The sequence below is a fragment of the Coptis chinensis genome, chromosome 7 (genome assembly GCF_015680905.1).
Source record: "Coptis chinensis isolate HL-2020 chromosome 7, ASM1568090v1, whole genome shotgun sequence".
NCBI classification, from domain to species: domain Eukaryota; kingdom Viridiplantae; phylum Streptophyta; class Magnoliopsida; order Ranunculales; family Ranunculaceae; genus Coptis; species Coptis chinensis.
The window spans coordinates 34,665,823-34,692,284 of NC_141462.1; the positions used below are offsets into that span (position 1 = coordinate 34,665,823).

The 26,462-nt window shown below is 38.7% G+C and overlaps 2 protein-coding genes and 1 pseudogene across 4 annotated transcripts; 2 read left to right on the forward strand and 1 right to left on the reverse strand.

Moving 5' to 3' along the window:
- Positions 1-2,532: 2,532 nt before the first annotated feature.
- On the reverse strand, positions 2,533-4,440 carry LOC147487236 (uncharacterized). Its single transcript, XM_086573986.1, has 2 exons — positions 3,780-4,440; positions 2,533-3,530 (listed from the first exon to the last, which is right to left on the reverse strand). The coding sequence occupies exons 1-2, from the start codon at positions 4,438-4,440 to the stop codon at positions 2,533-2,535; spliced, it is 1,659 nt and encodes a 552-aa protein (XP_086430112.1).
- Positions 4,441-8,374: 3,934 nt separating this feature from the next.
- LOC147487237 (ABC transporter B family member 21-like) lies at positions 8,375-22,130 on the forward strand (annotated as a pseudogene). Its single transcript, XR_015202784.1, has 11 exons — positions 8,375-8,429; positions 8,533-8,675; positions 16,790-16,852; positions 16,932-17,158; positions 17,290-17,518; positions 17,606-18,131; positions 18,446-18,725; positions 19,357-20,177; positions 20,480-20,747; positions 20,890-21,153; positions 21,285-22,130. The product of XR_015202784.1 is annotated as an ABC transporter B family member 21-like (transcript).
- Positions 22,131-22,350: 220 nt separating this feature from the next.
- LOC147487238 (putative pectinesterase 14) lies at positions 22,351-24,915 on the forward strand. Of its 2 annotated transcripts, none has more exons than XM_086570568.1 (5): positions 22,351-23,177; positions 23,433-23,604; positions 23,678-23,902; positions 24,019-24,269; positions 24,359-24,915. In XM_086570568.1, the coding sequence occupies exons 1-5, from the start codon at positions 22,729-22,731 to the stop codon at positions 24,528-24,530; spliced, it is 1,269 nt and encodes a 422-aa protein (XP_086426694.1). In that variant the 5' UTR covers positions 22,351-22,728; the 3' UTR covers positions 24,531-24,915. The 2 variants fall into 2 exon arrangements, with proteins under 2 accessions (XP_086426694.1, XP_086426695.1); XM_086570569.1 differs by having other exon boundaries at positions 23,696-23,902.
- The last annotated feature ends 1,547 nt before the right edge of the window (positions 24,916-26,462 follow it).

Below are 26,462 nucleotides of genomic sequence, written 5' to 3' on the forward strand. Positions count from 1 at the left end.
TAGGTTCTCAGCTTGTATGTCAAGCTATTGATAAGGTGGTATAAGCAGCACTGTAAGGAATATGCCATTCCGGAAGATGAAGTGTATACTGTTATGGAGGATGTTTACTTTGCTATGAGTTCTCTATACTTTAATACTAAGTTTCTGTTGAAGCTTACTCACTAATCTTACTTAAGTTTGATAAGCTTAATCATCACTTTGTGGATGTAGAAATTCATGATAAGAGAGTATGGGATATTCAAGAATAAGCTACAAGACCCAAGTTTTCGAGCTGCAAGCCCAGAGGAAAGAGTGGTTAATGGTTTGTACCATACAGATGAAATTGTGAAAGAGTATTTGGAACCCATTGATGGAAGGATTAGAAATCAACCACACCCAGTACAGGGTAAGGGAGTAATTGTACCTTTTCAAGTTCATGGTAGTCACTGGATTGTTGATGTCTTTAACTTTAAAGAGATGAAAGTGTGCACCTATGATTCTCTTGGTGGAAAGCAAATTTCTGATGAACAACTAGCTTTGGAGAGAATGATTCCTTATGTGCTCAGTGTGTTGATCCAAGCTCCATCATTGATATGAACACACCATGGGCTCGTGAATTTGTTAGTGTCACACAACAACCCAGATTCCAACAAACCGGGTTATATTGCCTTGCCTTTATTGATAGTCTTCTTAGAGGTGTTCCTGAGAGGGTAAACAATATTGACATGCAACCATTTAGAATGCGGCTGAGGATTGGAATGGACATTATATCCTGTGGATTAAATCCAGATGAAGTGGTTAAGAAGAGAACAAAATTTGAAAAGAGGTTGACAGAAGAAAGTCAGCACCTAGTAGCTACTGGGACAGAGGTACTGAAGCATGTGCCCAAGGATGTAGCAGCTACTGGGACAGAGGTACTGAAGCAAGTTGACATTGGCATAAAGCTAGAGAGTGAAGCAGATTCAACTGTAATTGACAAAGAGCTCAAGGATGCTGAAGCGGCTACTGAGATAAAGGATGATGAAGCTAGAAGTGAGCAAGTGGACAAAGATGTTGAACCTGCTACTCTAAACCAAGTGGAGACGGAGCAATGCCAACAAAGTGAAGCAGATGCAACTACAAGTGAAGAAGTGCAGCTGTATGTTAAACCTGCTACTGAGTGGGTCCAAGTGGGGACAGTGCAATGCCCACAAAGTGAAGCAGATGCAGCTGTATGTGAGAAGGAGGATGTTGAACCTGCTGCTGCGGAGGATGTTGAACCTGCTACTAAGGAGGATGTTGAACCTGCTGCTAAGGAGGATGTTGAATGTGCTGCTGAGGAGGATGTTGAACCTGCTGCTGAGGAGGATGTTGAACCTGCTACTAAGGAGGCTGTTGAACCTGCTGCTAAGTTGGTCCAAGTGGAGGCTAACCAATGCCAACAGAGTGAAGCATATGCAACAGCTGGAATTAAGCAAGTGAAGGAGGATACAGAAGCTGCTACTAAGGACCAACTCAACATTGAACCAAATGAAGTGAATCATGATGAAACAACTAAGGATGTAGAAAACAACAAAGGTAAAGATGCTGAAGATGGGTCTGCTGACCAGCAGGAGAACATAGCTGAAGATAAGAACTAGGGGACATTGAAATGCTATCATTTTCATATGTTTGTTATTATTCCGTTCTAATAAACATAATATTTTGAAGTCAGTGGTTTGTTCAGATAACGTATCTAAACAATACACAAAACACCTGAAATTAGTATTTATTTAGATAATTTTCAAGTTACAATCCTAAGTGTTTCAATTGAGGCGTTAATTTTATAGTATTTTTTATAGTATTTGTTTTTTTGCTACCTACCTTACATATTGATAACTTGAATAGACAAAACACCTACAAGTATAAACAACAAAATACCATTACATTGATTTCCAAATAACTTACATAGTCATTGAAAGGCAAAAGAAAATCCAAATAATATTATTTTGAAAGGGTTTGAACTCAGTGGTTTGTTTAGATAACGGCCCTAGATAATGTCTCTAATTTTCAAGATACAATCCTAAGTGTTTCAATTGTAGCGTTAATTTTAATCTTTAATTTTATAGTATTTTTTATAGTATTTGATTTTTTTGCCTACATATTGATAACTTCAATAGACAGAACACCTACAAGTATACCCAACAACAAAATATCATTACATTGATTCCCAAATAACTTACATAGTCATTGAAAGGCCCAAGAAAATCCAAATAACATTAGAAGATTAGTTGCTAATAGTAGTTATAGTCGTCGCTGATGGTTAACTCAAATGTTGTCTTCGTTGGTAAAATCAGCCGGAACCCCAGCTGAAAAGTCAATCCAAGCAGCATCATCTGTCGTATTAAGGCAGGTTGCTCTGTTGTGTTCAAGGGAACCACAACGGCTGCACCTTCTCCTTTGCACTGGCACACCCTCTCCTTTAGAACGTTTCCTCTTCTTTTGGGGCCTACCAGGCATTACCTCATCTGTGGGAGGACGAACCATGATGTTGTGACTTCCCCAATGCCACTGTTCTTTGCACTTCATCGGTGTCTAATTCTCTTGATAGGTATCCATCATCGTTTCCTTTGAGTAGTACGGCAGGCAGAAGTCATTTACATAAAACCGACCATCGTCAATGGCCTTCATTGCATGGCTGCAAGGAATACCAACTTGTTGAAAAAAACCACATGTACAACATTTTTTTAGTAGGTCAACTATATCTGTGTGCCTTACGCTGGTAACCGAGTATACGTACTCACTAGCCCTTATTGTAGTGAACGGCCGACTAACATAACGAGAGGAAACGATTACATCCTCAGCTGATTTTGTCAGCTTTGTCTTCAGCTTCGAAGCCATGACCCGATAGTCATAAAAGTGCCTCATAATGTTCATTCGAATACCATTTAGCAGAGATGTAATTGGCATAGCTCGCTCAGGCATAATCATCTTATTCCAACTCTCGATATGATTTGTATAACAAATTCCATACCTTCTCATTTCAGCATAGGCAAATGACCACTGTTCCTTCAGAATCTTTATTATTTTTGTGTAACCTTTACTATCACTACACCAAATGCGACACATGATTCTCACAAAGTCAGCTTTATTATAAGTTTCTGCAGCGGCCTTAACTCTCCCTTTGGTGTCTTCTTTGCTAACATTGTTGGAGATATGTTGTGCACAAAAGCAATGGTACGTATTTGGAAGAATTTTTGGCACTACCTGGAGAATGCTTGTATGCCTATCTAATAATAGAACAAACTTATCTGTAGGTCCAACTACAACATCTCTGAGTTTTTGAAAAAACCAATCCCAATGTTCATTATTCTCTTTTGGGACTACACCAACTGCAATTGGAAAGCAATGACTATCTCCATAAACAGAAAGAGCAGTTAGGATGACAAACTTGTATCTGCCCTTCATGAAAGTTCCATCGATCATAATCAACGGACGAAGGCACCTTCTGTAGGCACGAACAGTTACGCCATAGCTCACAAACAAACGCTCAAACCTGTGCTCGCTTGTTGTTATTATATCAGTGTGGCAATCTGGATCAATTTTCTTTAGTTCTTTAAAATAAACTGGCAAAGATCCGTATGATTATTTGAAGCCCCCTTATCTACATCGAAACAAAATACACCAGCTCAGGTTACATATGCCTAATAGTTACACGCCATGACAAATACAAGTTAATCGAAAAGATGATACATGTTCTTCATATCATACTATAAAGAATAATTCGGTGTACATAGTATACCCTAAACATAGAATTGTAATAAGACTTTATATATTGCTACTAGTTATCCTCATAGTTGCTGACAGTTCCAATAGTACTCTGACCTTTTCTAATGCAATTTCTCTGGCCCTCCACGCAACTTTATATGTCACATCAGTTAGTTGTGCCTGTTTCACCTCCAACTGAAGGTTCTTTGCAGTCAGTTCTTCATTGTCCTTAAGCTTGGACATAACAATTTCTAAAACCCACTTTGCGTCTGCTTGTGAATTTTTAGAAAAATCCTTATCTTGTGCACAAGTGTGTGCATCTCTAAAAGTTATAACCACCCACATATCAGACCCAGTTGCAGGTTTTGCATACAAATGAAATGGACAGTTAGTTGCCTTACACTTGATTACCAACTTTTGGGAGGTAGTATTGCAACGACGTAAATCAAACATGTGTGCAATTGCATAAGATTTCATGTCTTTCACGAGATCATCTCCAGTGGCGTAGTGCTGACCTACTTTAGGGGGTACAAACTTCAACCCCTCCTTACAAGGATTTACCACCTCACTTTGGTTCGTAGTGGTTTTTGGACTATGAGAAGCACACAAAGGATCATATCCCTGACGTAGGTCTTCAGAATTCAGATCTTTAGCACCAATAACCCTAGCATCAACCATTCCCTCCAATTCGAAATCAATCTCACCTTCCTCATCGCCATCATTCACAACTGTCATAGGTGTGTCCCCCTACAAATACTCTTGACTTCGATTCGGAGTCGACCATATATCGCCATCATCATGATCGAATTCTTTAACTTGATCATCTTCAACTACCACAACTTCACCCGCAGCAACATCTTCATATTCATTTTGAAATTCAACATCCTCATTACTTCGAGAACTGTCGATTATGTTTTCTTGAGGAATGTCAGCTATATCAACTAAATCATTTAGTATTTGAACTTCATTTTCATATTCATTTTGAAATTCAACCTCCTTATTACTTTGAGAACTGCCGATTATGTTTTCTTTAGGAATGTCAGTTGTATCAACTAAATTATTTAGTATTTGAACTTCATCTTCATCTTTATTTTGAAATTCAACCTCGTCATTACTTCGAGGACTGGCAATTATGTATTCTTCAAGAATGTCAGCTGTATCTCCATATAGATTTTCATAATCAAACTCTTCATAGTCTGGTTGATCAGCATCTTCAATACCATTGGGATCATCCTCTGCATTATAATAGGTCAACCATTAGTGCATGGACTATCAGCGACTCAAACTATAATTACCCCCTGTAATGTTTTTACTGCTCACCTTCAATGACAATTGGAAGAGGTATCCTTTCTTCCATTGATTTGCAACTACCAACTGCACTTGAGCTTCCCTTTGGGAACAAATCTAAAATGGTTACTAAATGTGAGTAATTGAACAAACATTTATGCGTAACTAACATATTTACAGGTGTACTATTTGTTCCCCATCCCTCACCTGCCATGACCTTTTCGAACGTTTCCAAGCTGTGTGGGACATTTTCATTTTTCACATCTTGCAATTGACGAGTTGCAGTTGAAGGTTGTTCTAGCGAACTGTCTGGGGAACACATCGTTTATAACCGTCAGCAACCAAACCATTTACTGGAACTAAGAATAACTAAAATAAAATTAGTGATTTACCTATTTTGTTCGTCCACAAGTTTAAATTGATTGAAAGAATATTTCTGTCGAGCTAGCACTTTTTCTTTCAAAAAAGATTGTTTCCTTGGAGAATCAGTAATTGGAATTTCTTCATTGAGTTTCTGCTTAATACAATGTTCTCCACCACTTGATCCAAAGATTACAAGCACTCTTTTGGCGCAGAGAAGGTTTAAACGGCTCACTACAAACTTGTTTCTTCTTCGTACTAGGAATTCCATAACTTGATCCAGGACTTGCACTTCTAACCATTTCTTGTTTAAATAGCTCACTACTAGCCGGTTTATTCTCCACTCCATGTTGTCCACCACCTTTTCCAGGAGTAACACTATCTATTTTAAACAGCTTAGTACGAACTTTTTTGTTCTTCACAGTAGGTTGTCTAGGACTTGATCTTCTAATTTGTCCTGCTCTCATACCACATGGTGTGATGACGATTGCTTCATTGATAACCCAAACTTTCATTGCTTTTGTTGAAGTCTTCTTCTACTTCTTAATCATGTTCAAGTAGTCGGTTTCTTCATCGATTCTATAAGGGGACTTGTTCATCAAATACCTAACAGAAAAAACCCAATCTTATGCGCGATGACACAGCTTCAACAAGACACATGAATCCTTCAAAAGGAGTATCCACATCAAACACTCTCAATTTCACCTCACCCCTTAGATAATTCATCACACCATGCTTGTCAGATTTCATCTCGCCATCATAATAAATAAGCATATCGAATGAACCTGAAAAAATACAAAGTTAGCACAATAAAAAGTTGGAGCTTTTAATAAAACGACAGTAAAGTTCTTTCATTTATTGTTCTACATTTATGACATTGTATAACCCTAGTATAAATACCATAACTATGACAACAAAATCAACTTGGAAATGATAAACCACTATGGAAATCTTATAAAAAAACACTCACACTTCTACGTAAAACTGCAAAGAAGCAAACCGAAACATAAACCTACATAGAAACAAACCAACACTAAAGACAACTAAACAAACATCAAAACTGACCATTATCGAGGTTTGAGTTCTTTTCATCCATCACAATCCTTAGAAAAATCGAAAAGGAGAAGACAGAGTAGAAGATCAAAAAAAAAGAACCAGAGAAAAAAGTGTAGCTTTGGAGCTTTGTAAAAACTTTTTGAGGTTGGCACAAAAAACGAGATAAATATTGTCTCGTATCCGTACAACAAAAACAACGTAAAAGTTGCTGATAGTAGATCCATAAGTTGCTGGTTCGTGATCCCACAATAGCTAAAGTCCGTTTTCATTTTTGTTGGGTTGAAATCCAACGGTCATTAACCGCTGGTACGTATCGCTAAGAGAATCTAATGGATAGATATGACTGTGCATGTCAACATCAAAAGTACAAGAGGAGAGAGAGTGTGGCAGGAGGAGAGAGAGTGTGGTATGGAAGGGCAAAAGGGTCAAAAACCTGTTGAATTAGTCAAAATTGAAAGGCATGGCCGGTTGGAGAACAATGTGTATTTATTATGCCTGATTCAGGCAATTACCCATTCCCCCCCTCTTATCACCTCCACGTAGACAGTTTTTCCTCCTTTTATCACCATTTTGGTGAAAAGCAAGGTGAAGCTGCACAATGCAAAGGTGAAAAATAGTCTCGGACGGGATGTTAGATTCCGTCTAGACGTAAAAATCGAAAAAACGCTCTGGACGGAGTGAAACATCCTGTTTGAAATTTTTAAAAAAAACCGAAAAATCATGCGAGACGGAATGAAACATTCCGTCCAAAAAAAAATCCATTTTAAAAAACAAAAAACACACACGTGAGACGGAATCCAACCTCCCGTCATAAATTCACAAGTCAGCTACTATCTCGGTTGAAGGTTTCACCCTAGGAATGACTTGGGAAAATAGTCACAATCTTTTTCACTTTTGTATTGGGCACTGGTTTTGCACCAAAAGGAGGTGAAAATTTTCACATCCCCCTCTTTTTCACCAGCATAGGGAATGCTCTGAGTGTTTCAAGTGCACAAAGTACGTGTGAAATGTGCATTTAGGATTCTAGTGAGTATTATTATAGTTCCTCACAGTTTGATCATTGTTTGTTTTTAACATGGTGTTGTGCTGCTTTGTTGTTAAGCGTTTAATACAGATGCATGTGGACTCTAATGGTATTGAGTTTCCTTTTCATGCTTCATGGTAATAGCACGTCAACTTGAAAGTGAATTAACTCTATGTGTGTTCATATAGTTTTTCTCATCCTTGAAATTTTCCTAGTAAACACTATAAGATTGGTCCACTGGGCAGCGGAATTATATGAGGGAAGTCCTCAGTGTAGAAGAAGGTGATAGGAATCCTGCGTTGCCTTTCACTGCTTCCATTCTCTCTGTTGCCCATCAACTGAAATGCAACCTCAATGTTGTTAAAACAATTTATGCCAATCAAAAAACCTGATATTCAAAACGCCAAAACGAAAAATGACCTTCGTTCGGTTAAACTTAAATTTCAACCCACATTGCTTTGTTTACCACTAATTCTATGACTGACATCTCTTGCTGATTGATAAGTTTAACTGTTTTTTCTTTGTGTATGGGACTCGATCTGCACTTGGTTTTGGCTTTGGCGTTGAAGTATCTATTTGACTATATGACTATATGGCGTTCTTTTTGTTCAACTCTTTTATATATGTACCCTCAAAATCAAACTTCAGTTGCTAACTTCTCAAAGGAATTATATTGTTCACTACACCATGTCATGGTACTGATTTTCGTAATTGTGATTCTAAAGACATTGGAGAACAGAAAAACTAAGTGAAGTTCTGAGAAAGAGTTGATATTTTTGTTTCTTGTCATTTTACCATGGCATATATTATTGAAATTCAAAGTCAAATCAATTATGCTCATCTTGCTTTGATTATTGATGTCTAACTTCAAACTTAAATCTGATGTCCTAATCTTCAAATTTTCTACAAGATATAAGGATACCAAGTACTAGAGATTGTGGCATGGCCAGTGCGGATGGCTTGGATTCGATGAGTCACTCTCCTGTACGAGATACAGGTGAAAGCTTGGGAATGACAGGACAACAAAAACAATCAGGGAAGAAGCAGATAGTTGAGGAGAGTGCCGTCACTGTTCCATTCTTCCTTTGTGGACTTCAAAGATGTCATGTTGATGATAGTGGGGATTGTAGCTGCTCTTGCAAATGGATTATCCACACCACTTATGACCTATTTGATTGGAGATATAATCGACTCTTTCGGACAAAACGCAGATAACAAAGATTTGGTTCGGGAAGTATCCAAGGTACACAACCCGTGTTTAATCTCAATCATTAATTTATTACTGTTTACTTTTGAACACTATCAATTAAGACTGCTTACAAGCATACGAAGCTGGTAGAATATGCTCGTGCTCTTGAGTTTTATAGTTCCAAGGAATCACAGACAAAGTCCATTGAAACTCCAAAACATCCCATTTGGATTTAGCAAATACTGTTCTATCAAAACCCTGTTCTCTTGCTCTGTTTTGAGCATGTATTGGCATCCAACAAAGCCTTAGGGCATCTGTGGTTTTCATCTTCAGGTGGCACTAAGACTTGTTTACTTGGTTGTGGGGTCTGGCTTAGCATCATTCTTACGTAAGTGCAAAGAAATAAACTTAAGAATTGAGTGATCAATGTGTTAGGGTTAAACACCGATACCAATCGATTCCTCACTACACAGATAACTTATATTTGAACAATAACCACTCCAATCAACAATCTAAATATTTTCTACAACCAAACTAACATGCCCAACTCGCTAAACAACTATTAACAACAGATAATAATGTAAAGCAATAAAAGTATACCACAATACAAAGATATATCGTGGTTCGGCCAATGGTGCATACTTCCACAAGAGCTAATCCTTTTATAAAGTGGGAAGGAAGATTACAATCACTCTTTGCAGTCTCTCACCTTACTAGATCACTCCTATCTCTTTACAGAGTTGTTTCTCTATAAAAGTTATCTCTCAATCTTGATTGCTTTCAAGATTGGGTTTCCTCTCTGTGTGCTGTTTATTTTCGTGTCTTCTGACTTAGTTAGGTTTTGCCAAAACCCTCAACCTGTATTGCAAACTCGCGGTCCACAAAAATAGAATTCTCCGAAAAATAGGCATGGGCGCGGGGCGTGCTAAATCGTCTGGAGGTTTGTCAAGGCAAGAGCGCGGGTTGCGCTTCGAGCAAGAACAAACTGAGCGCAGGTCACGCTCAGGCTTATGCACGCAAGCATAACTCCTTTTCTCCTCATATGAGGGATAACGCCAATAATCTCTCCCTCCCGAACAGTGAGGGGGGATACCTCCATGCAATTTCCAAATCAACAGGAGGAGTCTGCTACCATTCCAGTAGTAGCACATCAAATATCAAACTTACCTTTCAGTAAGACTTTGGTCATCATATCCGACCCATTCTTGTCGGTATGGATCTTCTCAATGCTTGTCTTCGAATACTTCTCTAATCCAATGATAACGCACATGTATGTGCTTGGATCTAGAATGAAAACTCGGATTCTTGCTCAAATGGATGACGCTCTGACTGTCACATAGAACTACAAACTGTTTCTGCTTTAGTCCTACTTCGTCGAAGAACATCTTCATCCATAGCATCTCTTTGCAACACTCAATGACTGCAATATACTCGGCTTCTGTAGTGGAGAGGGCAACACACTTTGGCAACTTAGATTGTCAAGAAACTGCTCCCCCTACAAAAGTAACCCGGATAATCGGCTGACTTCATCGAATTCAACATCACCTGCCATGTCTGCATCAGTATAGCCTTCAAGTAAGGGCTTATTTCCACCAAAACACAAACATGATTTGGAAGTGCCCTTGAGATATATCAATATCCACTTAACACTTTCCCAATGTTCCTTACCCAAATTTGACAGAAATCGGCTTACAACACCAACGGCGAAAGCAATATCCGATATTATACACACCATTGCGTACATCAAACTGCCCACTGTGGATGCATAAGGAATCTTTTCTATTTGACTTTGCTCATGCTCACCCTTTGGACACATCTCTTTGGTCATGCAGAATTGGCCGCCAATCGGACAACTAACTGGTTTCGCTTGATCCATGTTGAATCTCTTCAACACCTTCTCAATGTAGCTTTCTTGAGAAAGCCACAACTTTCTACTCTTTCTGTCATGAGTGATCCGCACCCCAAGTATCTTCTTTGCTTGACCCAAATTATTTATCTCAAAGGACTTACTCAAGTCTTTCTTCAGCTTGGATATCTTGTTAATGTTTGGGCCAACTATCAATATATCATCCACATATAACAAGAGCACTATAAAATCTCCATATGGAAATCTCTGAACAAACACACAATGATCGGAAGCAGACTTCTTGTATCCTTTCTTCGCCATAAAAGAATCAAACTTTATGTACCACTGTCTCTGTGCTTGCTTCAACCCATACAAGTTCTTTATCAGCTTGCATACTAGGTGCTCCTTGCCTTTGACCTTAAACCCCTCTGGCTGGTCTATGTAGACATCTTCTTCAAGGTCTCCATGAAGAAAGATTGTCTTAACATCTAGTTACTCAACCTCTAAGTTCATACTTGCGGTCATACCCAATACCACTCGGATAGAAGTCATCTTCACTACAGGAGATAAAATCTCATCAAAGTCAATACCTTTCCTTTGACCAAATCCCTTCACAACAAGGCGAGCTTTGTGCCTTGGGTGTGGATTGTTCTCCTCATGTTTGACCTTGTAGATCCACTTATTCTTGAGAATTTTTCTTCTTTGCAGCTTCTCAACTAACTCATAAGTGTGATTCTTATGCAAATAATTCATCTCGTCATGCATGCCATTCAACCACTTTTCTTTGTCTGTACCTTCAAGTGCCTCTTGATAGTACATAGGTTCTCCACCATCCGATAGCAGAACGTACGTATGTGGTGGATATCTGGTTGAAGCTAGTCTCTCTCAGTCTGACCTCCTTGCCCCATCCGCTGCCTGCCTCCGGGATGCACTTCGCTTGCTCGGTGGTGGTTCATGCACTTCATCTGCATCTTCTATACCAATAGGTTCTATCCCATCATAAGTAATAGGATTCTTATCATGAGCTTCAAACTCATGGTTCTCTGTATTCTCAATGCCTTCAGCACATTCTATAGTAGGAACTTCTGGTTCTGAATTAACAAGATCATTAGTGAAAGCCTATAGCTTCTCACCCTTCTCAAAGTCTGCTATGGTTTGGTCTTCCAAGAACACAACATCTCGACTTCGGATTACCTTCTTGTTAATCGGATCATAGAGTTTGTAACCAAACTTTTCATCTCCATAACCCAGAAAAATGCAATGCTTGGCTTTGTCATCAAGTTTGGATATCTCATCTTTCAGAATATGCACAAATGCCTTGCACCCAAATACCCTCAAGTATCCATAATCAATATCTCTACCTGACCATACTCTCTCTGGATAGTCACTATTCAGAGGCTTTGATGGCGATAGGTTGATCACATGCACGATTGTACGCATTAATTGCTTCTACCCAGTAGGTTCTAGGTAGCTTAGAGTGAGATAGCATGCATCTCATCCTCTCTACAATGGTACGGTTCATTCTCTCTGCTATTCCATTCTGTTGCGGTGTCTTGGGAACGGTTTGCTCATGACGAATCCCATGACTCTAGCAATACTCTTCAAACGACCCAATGTACTCACCCCCATTATCTGAGCAAATACACTTCAACAATTTCTCAGTCTCTCTTTCCACCATGCTGTGGAATTTCTCAAACACGCAAAGTACTTCATCCTTGGTCTTCAGACTATATGCCCATACCTTTCTTGACGCATCATCAATGAAGGTCACAAAGTATAAAGCTCCCCTGTGGGACTTCACTTTTATAGGACCACATAAGTCTGTGTGCACTAGTTCAAGGACATTGTCCTTTCTGTGAGACGAGAATCTTTGGAAAGACACCCTGTGTTGCTTTCCTGCCAAACTGTGAGTACATGTATTTAAATGTGTACCTTTAATGTCTGGCAATGCCTTTTGCTTAGTAAGAACTTCCATCCCTTTTATGCCCATATGACACAGTCTCTTGTGCCACAGTTCGGAGGAAGCTTTTTCTTCTGCCGCATTCACTTCTGCTTTACACAAACTAGCCTGTGTATTGTAAAGAAAACAAGTTTTCTTCCCTCTGGCTACTACAATGGAACTTCTGCTCAGTTTCCATACCCCGTTACCAAACGAGTTTACAAAGCCATCGTCATCTAACTTTCCAGCCGACATTAGGCTTAGCTGAATGTCAGGGACATGTCTTACATCCTTGAGTGTCAAAGTGTAGCCGACATTGGTTTCTATATGAACATCTCTAATGCCTATAATCTTCGAGACTCTACTGTTATCCATTTTCACTTCACCATATTCACCACAACTGTAGGTAGTGAAGAATTCCCTGTGTAGTGTGACGTGATAGGATGCTCCTGTATCTATCACCCACTCTATATCCTGGCATGAGGTACTAAGACAACATACACACAATCTTCCCACTAGGTCGTCGACTAGTGCGGTAGTATCTCTGTCTGTATTTTCATTCCTCTGCACCATGTCTTCATGTACATAGTTATTCTTCTCATCTCTCTTCAATGTTCTGCATTCATATCTGAAGTGACTCTTGGTGGCACAATAGTAACATTGCCTCTCTACCTTAGGAGTTATAGCTTCACCCTTAAATTTACTTCTGTCATCACCTCTAGAACGAGATGGTTTTCTGTTTCTACCTCTCCCCTGTTTCTCTGTGATAAGGATCTCTGAGTGAGAGGAGTTGCCTTTTGAACTCCTTCTAGTCTCCTCATTCAACAAAGACGCGGTAGGCATCTCCATGGTAACTATTCCATCCTTGGCTACTCCGTGTAGAGAAACTGCTAATGTCTCCCAACTTTTAGGTAGAGAGCCTAATAGAAACAAAGTCTCAACTTCGTCTCCCAAATTAATCTTCATCAAATGCATCTGATTGATGGTATTCTGTACTTCGTTAAGATGCTCAGACATTAAAGAACCTTCTTGGTACTTCGTGTTGGCAAACTTCTTAATGACCAACACTTTGTTTCCGCCCGACTTCCTCTCATAGAGGTCTTCGAGTTTCTTCAACAAGCCAAAAGCTGTAGTCTCTTGGAATACATGGTGAGAGACACTGTCGTCAATCCACTGTCGAATGTATCCAATTGCTTTTCTGTCAAGCTTGCTCCACTCAGCCGCAACAATCGTTTTTGGTCTTTCTCCTCTATTCTCAATAGGTTGTGCTAAGTCCTTGCAATAAAGCAAGTCTTCCATCTTGGCTTTCCAAATGGTGTAGTTCTTCCTATTCAGACTCGTCATGCGAGCGTTCACGGAATTGTCCATCTCTCCAAATTATTTAAACTCAAATCTTCTCTCAGGAGTTTTGTCAAACACCTTTCGACCAAGATTTGGATAACACCCTAGACTAATCTAACATGGCTTTGATATCACTTATTGGGGTTAAACACCGATACCAATCGATTCCCCACTACATAGATAACTTGTATTTGAACAATAACCACTCCAATCAACAATCTAAATATTCCCTACAACCAAACTAACATGCCCAACTCGTTAAACAACTATTAACAACAGATAATAATATAAAGCAGTAAAAGCATACCACAACACAAAGATATACCGTGGTTTGGCCAATGGTGCCTATTTTCACAAGAGTTAATCCTTTTATAAAGTGGGAAGGAAGATTACAATAACTCCTTGCAGTCTCTCACCTTACTAGATCACTCCTCTCTCTTTACAGGGTTGTTTATCTATAAATGTTATCTCTCAATCTTGATTGCTTTCAAGATTGGGTTTCCTCTCTGTGTGCTGTTTATTTTCGTGTCTTCTGACTTAGTTAGGTTTTGCCAAAAACCCCAACCTGTATTGCAAACTCGCGGTCCACAAAAATAGAATTCTCCAAAAAATAGGCATGGGCGTGGGGCACGCTAAATCACCTGGAGGTTCGTCAAGGCAAGAGCGCAGGTCGCGCTCAGGCTTATCCACGCAAGTATAACTCCTTTTCTCCTCATGTGAGGGATAACGCCAACACAATGTAGTACTCAAAAACTGTTTGAAATGCACATACTGAGTGAACTGTGTTTGTGATCTTTTAGAGGTAGCATGCTGGAGAATAATTCTACACTGACACAGAGAATCTTCTTTGACACAGTTGATCGACACAGTGATGTGGCACTGCAACATCAATATTGCAATATGAAAAACCACCACTGCAACATCAATGTTGCATCGAGAAATACCACTGCAACATCAATGTTGTACTATGAAAACCACTGCAACGTCAATGTTGTACAAAGAAATATCATTACAATATCAATGTTGCACCATGAAAACCACTGCAATGTCAATATTGCACAGAGAAATATCACTGCAACATCAATGTTGCACCATGACAACCACTGCAACGTCAATGTTGTACCGAAAAATATCACTTCAGCATCAATGTTGTACCATAAAAATTACTGCAACATCAATGTTGCACCGAGAAATATCACTTCAGCATCAATGTTGCACCATAAAAATCACTGTAATATCAATGTTGCACTATGAAAAATCAATGGAATAGATGGTTTGCTATGTGGAAAAGATGAGAATAGCAAAATAAGAATGGAAAAATGAGAATAGAAAGAGAATAAGTGTTTGGGTGAAACAAAAAAGATTTTTGACTTTTATTTTCAGTACAGCGACATTGATGTTGCAACAACTTCAGTGTGTCATTTTTCATAGGATGGTCACAGCTCACAGGGGAGAGGAGTGATGAGTAATACTATACGTACCAACAACTCCACTAACAAATTATACCAACAGACACGTAAAGATCCATTTCACCTTTGGTTACAATTCTCTCATTTTAATTTCAAATGACGAAAATAACCTTAGATAAGCAATCAAGTTCTGAATTTCTGATCCCCAAAATGAATTAGTCCCGTCTTCTCCATTTTTTTGCCGCTGAACCATCTTCTATATATTTCACCTATGTTTTATGTTTTCTTGTTTCTTTTATTTTAGCATCCCAAATCAATTGTTAAGAACTAATTAGCATATATGCAATTGTTAAATTTGATTGTACAATATTCCATTAGTTGATTAGTGATTTAGTGAGATAGTTTGAACCAAGAACCAAAATATCGAATTCGGACAATATATCGTGTACCCAAAAAACGAGATATATCGAAAATATAGGAGATGTCTATTTTTTTTTTGACTAGTCAAAATTTTGTTTTGTATGTCGATATATTGGAAAATATCAGAAATGTCGTTGATTATATTAGAAATATCGTCGATCATATCAGAAATATCGTTGATATATTAATAAAAATCAGTCAAAGTCAACAATTTATAATGGATATATCGTATATATCGGTCGATATATCTTGATATATCAAAAATTATGATATATATCGGAAAAAACAATATTCAATATTCGGTGGAGATATATCAAATATTTTTATCTCGTGTATCCCAAAAAACGAGATATATCGGCGATATCTTGGATATCTCGGCGATATTTTGGGCCTTGGTTTGAACAAACCCAAAATAACCCAAAAGAAAATAGGAATTGTGAACCATTGTATACACGAGCACACATTGTATACACATTGTATATATAAAAATATATATACAAGCACACATTGTATACACATTGTATAAATGGAATAGTTTTTTTTAGCAACTGACGATAGTTTTCTCCTACTATGGATGGATGAATTGGTTTTTTGAATTGATCATTTGCATCTCTCAATACATATCTAATAGACTAATAAGAATTGTGAACCAATTCTAAAAAATCTATTATATGATTAATTCTGTTTGTCTTGCTATAGTTGTGACTTGTGTCTCTTTAATGCTAGTCTAATAAAACTTTGCTGGTGTAGAAGAAAAAAAATAAAATGTGTTGAAGATTCATTGAAGAGTAAAAAAGCGAGAAATTTTTTGAGAGAAAATAGTAATCATAGGGCTAGTATTTTTGGGTAATTTCTCAATTAGACCATGATAATGTCAATGTGTTCCCAATTCGAACATTGTCAGCAACTCAGTGCAAAACGTTGCTGACATTATCCCACTAGTTGCTGACAAAATGCGCTGAGTAGCAATTTGTGATCTAATTGAGAAGGAATTGACATTATCACGGTCTAATTGAGAAATTATCCAGTATTTTTTATATAAAAAATTTAAGTTAAAGTGGTAGTAGAATTTGCAAGTAAGTGTGAAATGGGTTCCACGTGTGTTTTGAAATTAAAATGAAAGAGAATTGTAACCAAAGGTAAAATGGATATCCACGTGTCTGTTGGTATAATTTGTTGGTGGAGTTGTTGGTACGTATAGTATTACTCATAGTATTACTCTAATGAAACAAACACGGGTGACAGTAATCTCATTCATGGTGCCATTGGTGAGAAGGTACCATCTTTACCACTCAATGCATCGCATCAAACTGAGAAATCAACGGCTACTGATCGACATTTGTTTCCTCGTGTAGGTTGGCAAATCTATACAGCTGGTTTCAACGTTTATAGGAGGTTTTGCGATAGCATTCATTAAAGGCTGGCTTCTAACCTTGTGATGGTATCTGTAATTCCGCCTCTTGTGATCTGTGGGGCAGCTGAGCAATTGTAGGAGCAAAGATGGCATCTTGTGGACAAACTGCCTACTCCCAAGTCCCAAGCAGGAAATATTGTAGAACAAACAATCAACTCAATCATAACTGTATGTGACCATTTTGAGAACTGAATTCATGCTTATGTATTATCAAATACTCTTCTTGACAAAGAAGACTTTTGTTCTCCCTCTTCATTTTTTATTTCATTCCAGTTGCATACCTAATGGTCACTAAACAGGTTGCATAATGTACTGGGGAGAAGCAAACTATAGCTAAATACAATCAATCTCTGAAAAATGCTTACAAATATGGCGTCCAAGAGGGCTTAGCTTCCGGACGAGGAATTGGGGCATTTATGTTTGCCCTTTTCAGTACTTATGGTTTGGTTCGAGGATGATACTCGAAAATAAAGGGTATACAGGAGGTGATGTTGTGAATATAATTCTTGCCATGTTAACTGGATCCCTGTAAGTTGCAAAGTGCTTCAGGGCTTCCTACACTTTGGTTGATCTTTTTTAGAAATTCAAACGGTGTACCTTTTATTTGTGTTTCAGATCTTTAGCGCAGGCATCACCTTGCCTGAATTCCTTTGCTTCTGGAAAGTCTGCAGCATCCAAGATGTTTAAAACAATTAACAGGAAGCCACAAATAGATGCATCTGACACCAGTGGCCATATAATGGATGATATTTGCGGAGATATTGAATTAAGGGATGTTTACTTTAGTTATCCAGCTCGACCAGACGAACAAATTTTCAGTGGATTTTCTCTTTGTATGCCTAATGGAACAACTACAGCTTTAGTTGGACAGAGTGGAAGTGGTAAATCGACAGTAGTCAGTCTCATCGAGAGATTTTATGACCCACAAGCTGGTGAGGTTCTTATAGATGGTATAAATCTCAAGGAATTTCCGCTGAGATGGATCAGAGAGAAAATTGGGCTTGTCAGCCAGGAACCAGTTCTAATTACTTCCAGCATTTGAGATAATATAGCATATGGGAAGGAAGGTGCTACGCTTGAAGAAATTGTTGCTGCATCTGGGCTTGCCAATGCTACCAAGTTTATTGATAAACTGCCTCAGGTATATTATCTTTGACCATGGTTGCTACTAGCTGTTTAGAATATTCTCTTAATAGGACTATAGCTTCATTTACTATTTCTCTTAGGTGATCAATTTATATAGCCATTGTTCATTTCTTCATTTTCCTAGGACACCCAAGATAACTGGACCTGTTTGTGAGTAGTATATTCTATCAAAATCATCTCTTAACAGAAGAACTTGAACTTTTTCCATAGATTACTTCATTTCCATAAATATTTCCATAAAATACTAACTTATTTGATTGGTACAAGGCGAAGTGTTGATAAACATGTCGTGGTCTGTTATCCATTCAGGGGTTAGACACGATGGTTGGTGAACATGGAACTCAACTGTCTGGGGGTGGAAGCAGAGAGTTGCTATAGCTAGAGCAATCCTAAAAGAAGCAAGGATTCTACTTCTGGATGAAGCTACAAGTGCACTTGATATGGAATCTGAGAGAATAGTGCAAGAGGCTTTGGAAAGGATCATGGTTCAACTGAACTACTGTTATTGTTGCCCATCCCTTGAGCACTGTGAAGAACTCTGAAACGATTGCTGTTATTCATCAAGGGAAGATTGTTGAAAAAGGTAATGATCTTAAAGATACTTACATTTGATGTAGTAAAATTTTATTAGACAAATATTTGCATATTTATCGTGCATTGTTTCCCCTAGGCCAATTCTCTTCTTCACTGGATTTAAGAGCATCTGTATTGTTGAGAAATATTATAGAAAGAAGGAAAAGTGAGCATCAGACTATGCATATTTTAATAGGGAGAACTAAATTACCTCATACTGTGTATAACTTCACTCAAATCCTCAAAACAATCTATAGTGGCATCTATTAGGCTTTGCTAAGGACGCCAATAAGGAATATACATATATCATCAGTGAGCTTACCCATTTGTCGTTGTAGAAGTTGCATTAGCATACCTCTCAGCAATAAGATTCACCGTTCATGTCGGGATTATATTGAAGATCAAACATGTATATGAAAATCTTCTTTCTACTATTTCAAGATGCTGTAACCTTCGAGGGAAATGCATCGATAAGAACTGCTTGATGTTGTTTTAACTGGCTATGTAGCTAGATTGCAGTCTGCGCACCTATCCCTTGTGCCAGAGATCTTAGCACCGGAACCGTTTTATTTTGGTGGAAGCAGTACAGATATTACAAGAGGAAACCTCTTTCTTCTACCTATACACGTAATATCTAAGTTTGTCACTATCAGAGCTCCTCAAGGATCCGGATGGAGCATATTGCCAACTCATATGCATGCAAGAATAGAAAAGCGAACCAGAAAACCAGGCAACCACGTACTGGTCAAGAAAGTGCACCTGCAGTGTCAAAACAGTCTGGAAAGCAGCTGAAGCAACACATAATTCATGGATCATCTGTTGTCGGAAACAACAGCCGCCATTCTTTCTCTGTCTCAGTTGGACTACCTGCAGAATTTAACGTCCAAGAAAGTGCACCAATGGAAACCAAAGTCCACTCTTTCGCCTTGCCTATCTAAACAAGCCAGAAATCCCAGTGCTAACCCTAGGTGCTATAGCTGCAATAGTCAATGGAATTGTATTTCCAGGTTTTGGTATACTCTTCTCCGGTATGGTCAAAACATTCTATGAACCCACCAAGTGACCTTCGGAAGGACTCAAGGTTCTGGCCATGGTCACTCATATTTGTCTCTGTTGGCATAGTATCATTTCTAGCATCATCCGCAAGGGCGTACTGCTTTGGTGTGGCAGGATGTAGATTGGTAAAACGTATTAGGTCAATAATGTGCTTCCAGTTGGTGGTTCACATGGAGGTTAGTTCGTTTGATGAGCCTGAGCACTTGAGTGCTGTCATTGGTGCAAGGCTCTCTGCAGATGCAGCAAATGTGTGTGGCGTTGTTGGGGATGCACTTGCACTTCTTGTTCAAAATGCGGCAACAACAATTGCATGTTGGCAATTGGCTATGATAGTTCTTGTTATGCTACCTGTAGTAGGATTTAATGGATGGGTTCAAATGAAGTTCATGAAAGGATTCACTGCAGATGCAAAGGTTTTGCCTTAAAACTTGACTTTCATTTTAAATACATTTCACGCAATAATCGACGTTTTTTAAGCAATATGGAAAGATAATTCAGTAATCTGGAGTTTTTGTAAGTTCCTACACAGGATCTTAGGTCGTGCTTCAAATAACTGAAATCAGATATCCTATTTCTACACAATTTAAATTATGAAACAGATGCAGATTTACATGTCTTTTAGGGCTTCCTGGAAATCTGTAAGGATAACCTGTTTAGCATGCTAGTACTAGTCTTAATTCATTGGTCTGTAGTCATTGTCATTTAATGGTTGCTGATGGTATATGAGGAGGCTAGTCAGATTGCTAATGATGCAGTTGGTAATATGAGGACGGTCTCTTCACTCTGTGCTGAAGAGAAGGTCATGCAATTGTACAAAAGGAAATGTGAAGGTCCCAGGAAAACAGGGATAAGGCAAGGGTTGGTTAGTGGGATCAGGTTTGGTCTTTCCATTTGCTTTCTTTTTTCTTTCTATGCGGCATGATTCTTTGCTGGAGCACAACTTGTGCTGGATGGCAAGACAACATTTCCATAGGTTTTTAGTGTAAGATTCCTCTTCTCTCACGTTTGTTCACAAGATTTGACATTCTATACAAGAACTTGTTTCGTAGTAGTAGTACACTTCAATATCAACATCACAGTGCACCTCAAGTTGTTTAATCAGTTGTGCCTGGGGTGCTTCGCAGGTTTTCTTTTCTCTTTTTGTGGCTGCTATTGGGATCTCAGAATCAAGCTCCTACATACCAGATTCTGGTACAGCCAAGGATTCTACTGCTTCCTTATTTGCAATTCTTGACCGAAAGTCAAAGATAGACTCAGGTGATGACTCTGGAATGGCACTTGGAGACATAAAGGGTGAAATTCAGTTTCGTAGTGTTAACTTCAAGTACCCAAGAAGGCCTGATGTGCAAATATTGATCGACATTTGCTTGGTCATTGATCCCTACAAGGTATCTTATACTATCAGAGAGTAAATGTATTAAATTTTCTTTAAACACACAATATTACTAGTTACAAAAAAACTTGTTTGGAATTTATCTATCAGTGAAAACCGCTATTTTAACAGATCATCTTATAATAGCTAGTAACTGGTATTCATTTCTCTTTGGTAGGAGAAAGTGGTTCCGGAAAGTCCTCTGCAATATCTTTGTTGGCTTGTTGCAATGATTTTATGACCCGGATTTGGGTCATATTACACTAGATGGGATCAATATTCGTGACTTTCAGATTAGGTGGTTGAGGGAACAAATGGGCCTGGTCAGTCAAGAACCAGTGTTGTTTCAATGACACAATTCGAGCTAACATTGCCTACGGGAAACAGGGAAATGCAACAGAGGCTGTGACATAATGGCTGCAGCTGAATTAGCAAATGCCCACAAGTTCATAAGTGGGTTGGAACAGGTTGAAAGCTTCAATTACATCACATCATTTCTATACATTAGAAGACGTAACCTTGTACTTCATTTCCTCATTGAAACTTGAAAACAAAACAATGCAAGGGGTTGCACGTGCAATGGTCAAAGAGCCAAAAAAAAATTGCTATCAGATGAGGCGACAAGCGCACTTGATGCTGAATCAGAACGAGTGGTTCAAGGTGCCCTGGACAGAGTTATGGTAAGTCGAACTACAATTGTTGGATTGTCCACAATCAAGAATGCAGATCTAATTGCAGTGATCAAGAACGGAATCATCACTGAGAAAGGAAAGCACGAGGAATTACTCAACATAGAAAATGGAGTTTATGCCAATCTGGCAGCACTTCATATGAGATCTTCGTCTTAATGATCTATATATAGTTATTGGGAAAGAAGACAGTTAGCAGGAATACATTGAGCAGTTCTTAATTAACAGAGATAATGGTAAAGAAGAAAACATGTACTGTATAGCATGATCTTCTGTGCAGAAAAGGATTGGTTAAGTTTGTTGACGATGTAGACAACCCTTTCTAATTAAACGCCCCAGCTGATGAAAAGAGGCACAACAATGTATATCAAAGGGATTGTGCATCTAACAAGTGGCGCGTACGAAACATGAAAGTAGGCAAAACTGCTAATTAGGAAGAATGCGTCTGCTTGGGATATCTGACTTGCCGAAGTTCCTCAAACAGTTCCACTATATTTCTTATACTCTCTCTCTCTCTCTTTTTTTTTTTTTTTTTTAAAAAAAAAATTAGAAATATATTTATTGATATGAAAAATAAATAAATCAAACAAACGATTAAGAGGTCAAGCGCGAAAATTTTATTTATTTATTTTCTAGGTAAGCAGAACTTCTTCTGGACATAAAAAATGAACCAGTCGTGGCCAAATTCTCAATTTTTCCTTCCTGGCTTTGCGTGTGCATTCACCATTCTACTTCACTTGAACTTTTCCACCTCCCTCCACTTACTTCAAGCAAATGTAAGTTACAATCATCAAACTTACACAAACGCATCATATATCTTACCTCCCACGCCAATCATCACTTCTTCACAAATAAAACTGTCATAAAGAGAACTTGTTCGCCCTACACTCCTTAAACATAAAATGAACAACGACCACAGTGCCTTTACTAGAAGGACTAAAACAAGCTTCTTTTGGCTTTCAGGCTTCTCTGTTTTACTTTTCTCCATTCTTCTTACTATCAAAACCAGTCCTCCCTCTTCAACTACGAGTATTAATTATAGTTTTCATGTAGACATTGTCGATGGAGCGATCAAAATGTTGAAGCTAGACGACATTTATTCGTCATTGTACTATTTCGTGCATAGAGTATCAGGGCACCATCATCGAAACCACCATCATAGGAAGCATAGGACCGACTGTAATAAGGTAAAGTGGAATTCTACTATTACGTCTGAGTATAATGTGGCTCTTGTGTTAACAGTTGACCAGAAAGGATGTGCTAACTTCAGTCATGTACAAAGAGCTGTGGATGCTGTTCCTAATTACAGCTCCACTAGGACTCTCATCTTAATCGACTCCGGTATCTACAGGTGAGTGTTCTTATGATTCACATTCCTTTTTGTTTCGATTGTATCCATGCCGGATGTTAGTTCAACACATCAGTCTTGAGATCCTACGTACAATGCCAATCTGTTTTGGCGTGACTAACCCCAGTCAGTTCCTCAGTTGAGCTAAATCGGTGCATCAAAAAAATTAACAAGTAGCGAAGTGTGACGTTGTATCTGTAAGAACAAACATCTAAATGCTAATTCTGATACGATTTTGTAAATTGCATATGCTGGCAGAGAGAAAGTGGTTGTGCACGCGAACAAGACAAATTTAATATTTCAAGGCCAAGGCTATCTGAAGACATACATAGCTTGGAATGACACTGCAAACTCCACAGGAGGCACAATTGATAGTTTTTCAGTATCAATTTTAGCTCTGAACTTCACCGCTTACAACATCAGCTTCCAGGTAATCTTGATAGCTTTGTCTTCAAATCATTTTTGGTGGCCCATACTTAGTCATTTGACATGTCCATCTCAAGTATTTGGCTTTGGAGCAGAATACAGCTCCTCCTCCATCTCCAGGTGTTGGAGGAGCCCAAGCTGTTGCTCTCAGGATTGCGGGTGACCAAGCAGCATTCTATAGTTGTGGATTCTATGGTGCACAAGACACTCTTCTTGATGATCGAGGGAGACATTACTTTAAAGACTGTTTTATCCAAGGATCTATAGATTTCATATTTGGTAATGCCAGATCACTGTATGAGGTAGAACAACTATAATTCACACCTAAATGTTTGACTTTGTTAACACCTCTATGCCAAACTAGTTATAAACAAATGCTGAGCAAGCTAAGCCCACATTAACATTGGCGTTTAAACAGGATTGCAGGATCAATTCTATAGCAAATCAAGTTTCAAATGGGATAAGTGGATCCATCACAGCTCATGGGAGGCAGTCAATGAACGAAAGCACAGGATATTCCTTTGTAAATTGTAACATTAGTGGCTCAGGAAGGGTGTGGCTTGGGCGAGCATGGGGTGCTTATGCCTCGGTTGTCTTTGTTAAGACCAATATGTCTGATGTCATTGCTGCAGATGGATGGAACGATTGGAATGATACAACTAGAGACCAGTATGTGCATTTCTCCAAAGCACATTTCATTTTCCATTCGCTATTCTATAAAACATAGTGTTCCAATACTTACCTGTTATGTTCGACAGAACTGTTTTCTTTGGTGAGTACGAGTGTACAGGACCTGGAGCAAAAAATACATCCAGGGCCTCATATAGTAAGCAACTGGATCATTCTGAAGCGACTCCGTTCATAGATGTTTCTTACATTGATGGAAACCAATGGCTTATTCGTCCTGTGACCATGCACCATTCTTATTGATTTGACTGACTTAACAATCAATGGGGAACTTCCATTCACTGACAGCAAAGGGATTTTGAGTGAGAGGAGAACTACCACACCACAGGTCATGCCATAAAAGAATAGTTTCTGCATTAGCAATGACGTATCTGATGAATTGTCTTGCATCTTTCCTTGCTAGAAGTACACACCTCCATGTCCATGAGCAATAATGTTTTGGAATCTGCATGGTCCAGAAAAAATTGTTTCTAATATCCTGTGTCCAAGTCCGTTGTACCCATGCCCCGCATTGCTTTCTAACATATGTTGAAATGTTTTGCTACTCTAGCTACTTGCAAAATTGAAATGTTCATTGACAAAAATAATATATGTTGCTCCTTTGGTGAGAGGCCCAAGGCTCTCCCTACATATGTTGCGACTATGATTGGTGTAGGGTTTTTATCAATATCTAATGCATGATTTCTACAATATGTATAATTACACTATATCACATGTATAAAATAGCGCAGCGGAAACAGAAGATCGTACCTTGGTCACAGCTTTCAATTCGAAGTTCCAAGCTTTGATCTACCGGAGAAGATGATGTTCTTGGCACACTCAAGATCTTCTTCTTCTCAACTTAGCTAGAGTCAGGTTCCAACCACGAACGGAAAGCAACCTTTGTTCACGAACCAAGAACCAAGAACTGACAATAGCTAGCAATGGAGGTTACCACCTATGGAATCTCCACGAAAAACTAGCTTCTTCTTTAGAAAACGTTGGAGGCCACCATTAAAGGAGATAGAGCTTTTCTTGTTGTTGGGATGATCAATGTGTGAGGGGTGGGGGGGGTCTATTTATAGAGCTCTCCCACCTCCTCAAAATTTGATAGGATAGAGTCCCATACTTACCAAAAATCGGCTAAGGATAGAGTCCTATACTCATCTAATATTGGCTAGGATAGAGTCCTACACTCATCCCAATACCTGGTGGTTATCCTTATCCCAGTGGTTTATCCTTATCTTGGTGGGCGTTTATCCATAATTATTTTCAACATCTCCCACTCGCCCACAACGGTGAAGAAGGTTTCTATGAGAAGCATTTAAGTAGAATGCTCAGCCATTTGTGTGTCTCACACGGCAAATGGTTCGTGTGACCCTAGCACACATATCATGATATCTGTGAAGTAGCAAGTCGCAATGAAAAGCACGACACAGTGATCTACCATGAAAGTGATCTTAAAGAAGACGAATCCGGAAATCTAATATCCGGAGAGTGTGTGTATACCCCAAGATCTGTTTGTTTTATCACTTTGACAAATAACACTCATCCCTATGAGTCCACACCATAAAGTCAAAAAATGTATCACATGATTCACAATTATCATCAATTGTCCTGGCCAGGTAGAATCCCAGTGATTGTGTGATAAACCTTCAGTTCTTTTACCCTTTGCACGCAAGTTATTGTCGTCGAGTTCTACCAACTTCCCAAGATGATGCATCCAAATGACCTTTTAGTAAGAGCTTGTGGGGAGCAAACCAAAATTACGAGTAGTCCTCTTATTTTCTTGACAAGGTCAAAAGTTCAAGGAGGGTACCATTCGATATGTCTTAAACAAAAAACTTATCAATAGAGCTCACATAGCAAGAATTTTTAGGGATATTTATTTTTTTGCTCTCAGGTGGTCAACTATACACATGTTGTGTGAAAACATGTCATGGCAAGAGTATCTAATTTGTTTACTCAACAATAGATATCTGTATGTCCACTCATACCATGCAAGTGTTGTCATCCCTAATGACAATTCTAAGGATACTTTGCTCTCACTTGGCAACAACTGTTTGTAGGTTTAGACAGAATCTTCCCTATGAAGCATGTTTCTTCTTATCCAATTATAAGAAGGGGCATGACTCGGCACTAGGTCCACCCTTCCCACAAGGTTTAGTGACTTGTCAAGCTAAACTCCCACTGTTT

Bases quoted from the DNA above. Each gene is read 5' to 3' on its own strand.
- LOC147487236 (XM_086573986.1), bottom strand. From the start codon at position 4,440: ATGACAGTTGTGAATGATGGCGATGAGGAAGGTGAGATTGATTTCGAA. The intron at 3,531-3,779 runs GTAGCAATATAT...AAATTGATCCAG, and splicing joins AGCAACTATGAGGATAACTA to ATTGCCACACTGATATAATA.
- LOC147487238 (XM_086570568.1), top strand. From the start codon at position 22,729: ATGAACAACGACCACAGTGCCTTTACTAGAAGGACTAAAACAAGCTTC. The intron at 23,178-23,432 runs GTGAGTGTTCTT...ATATGCTGGCAG, and splicing joins ATCGACTCCGGTATCTACAG to AGAGAAAGTGGTTGTGCACG. The intron at 24,270-24,358 runs GTATGTGCATTT...TATGTTCGACAG, and splicing joins AATGATACAACTAGAGACCA to AACTGTTTTCTTTGGTGAGT.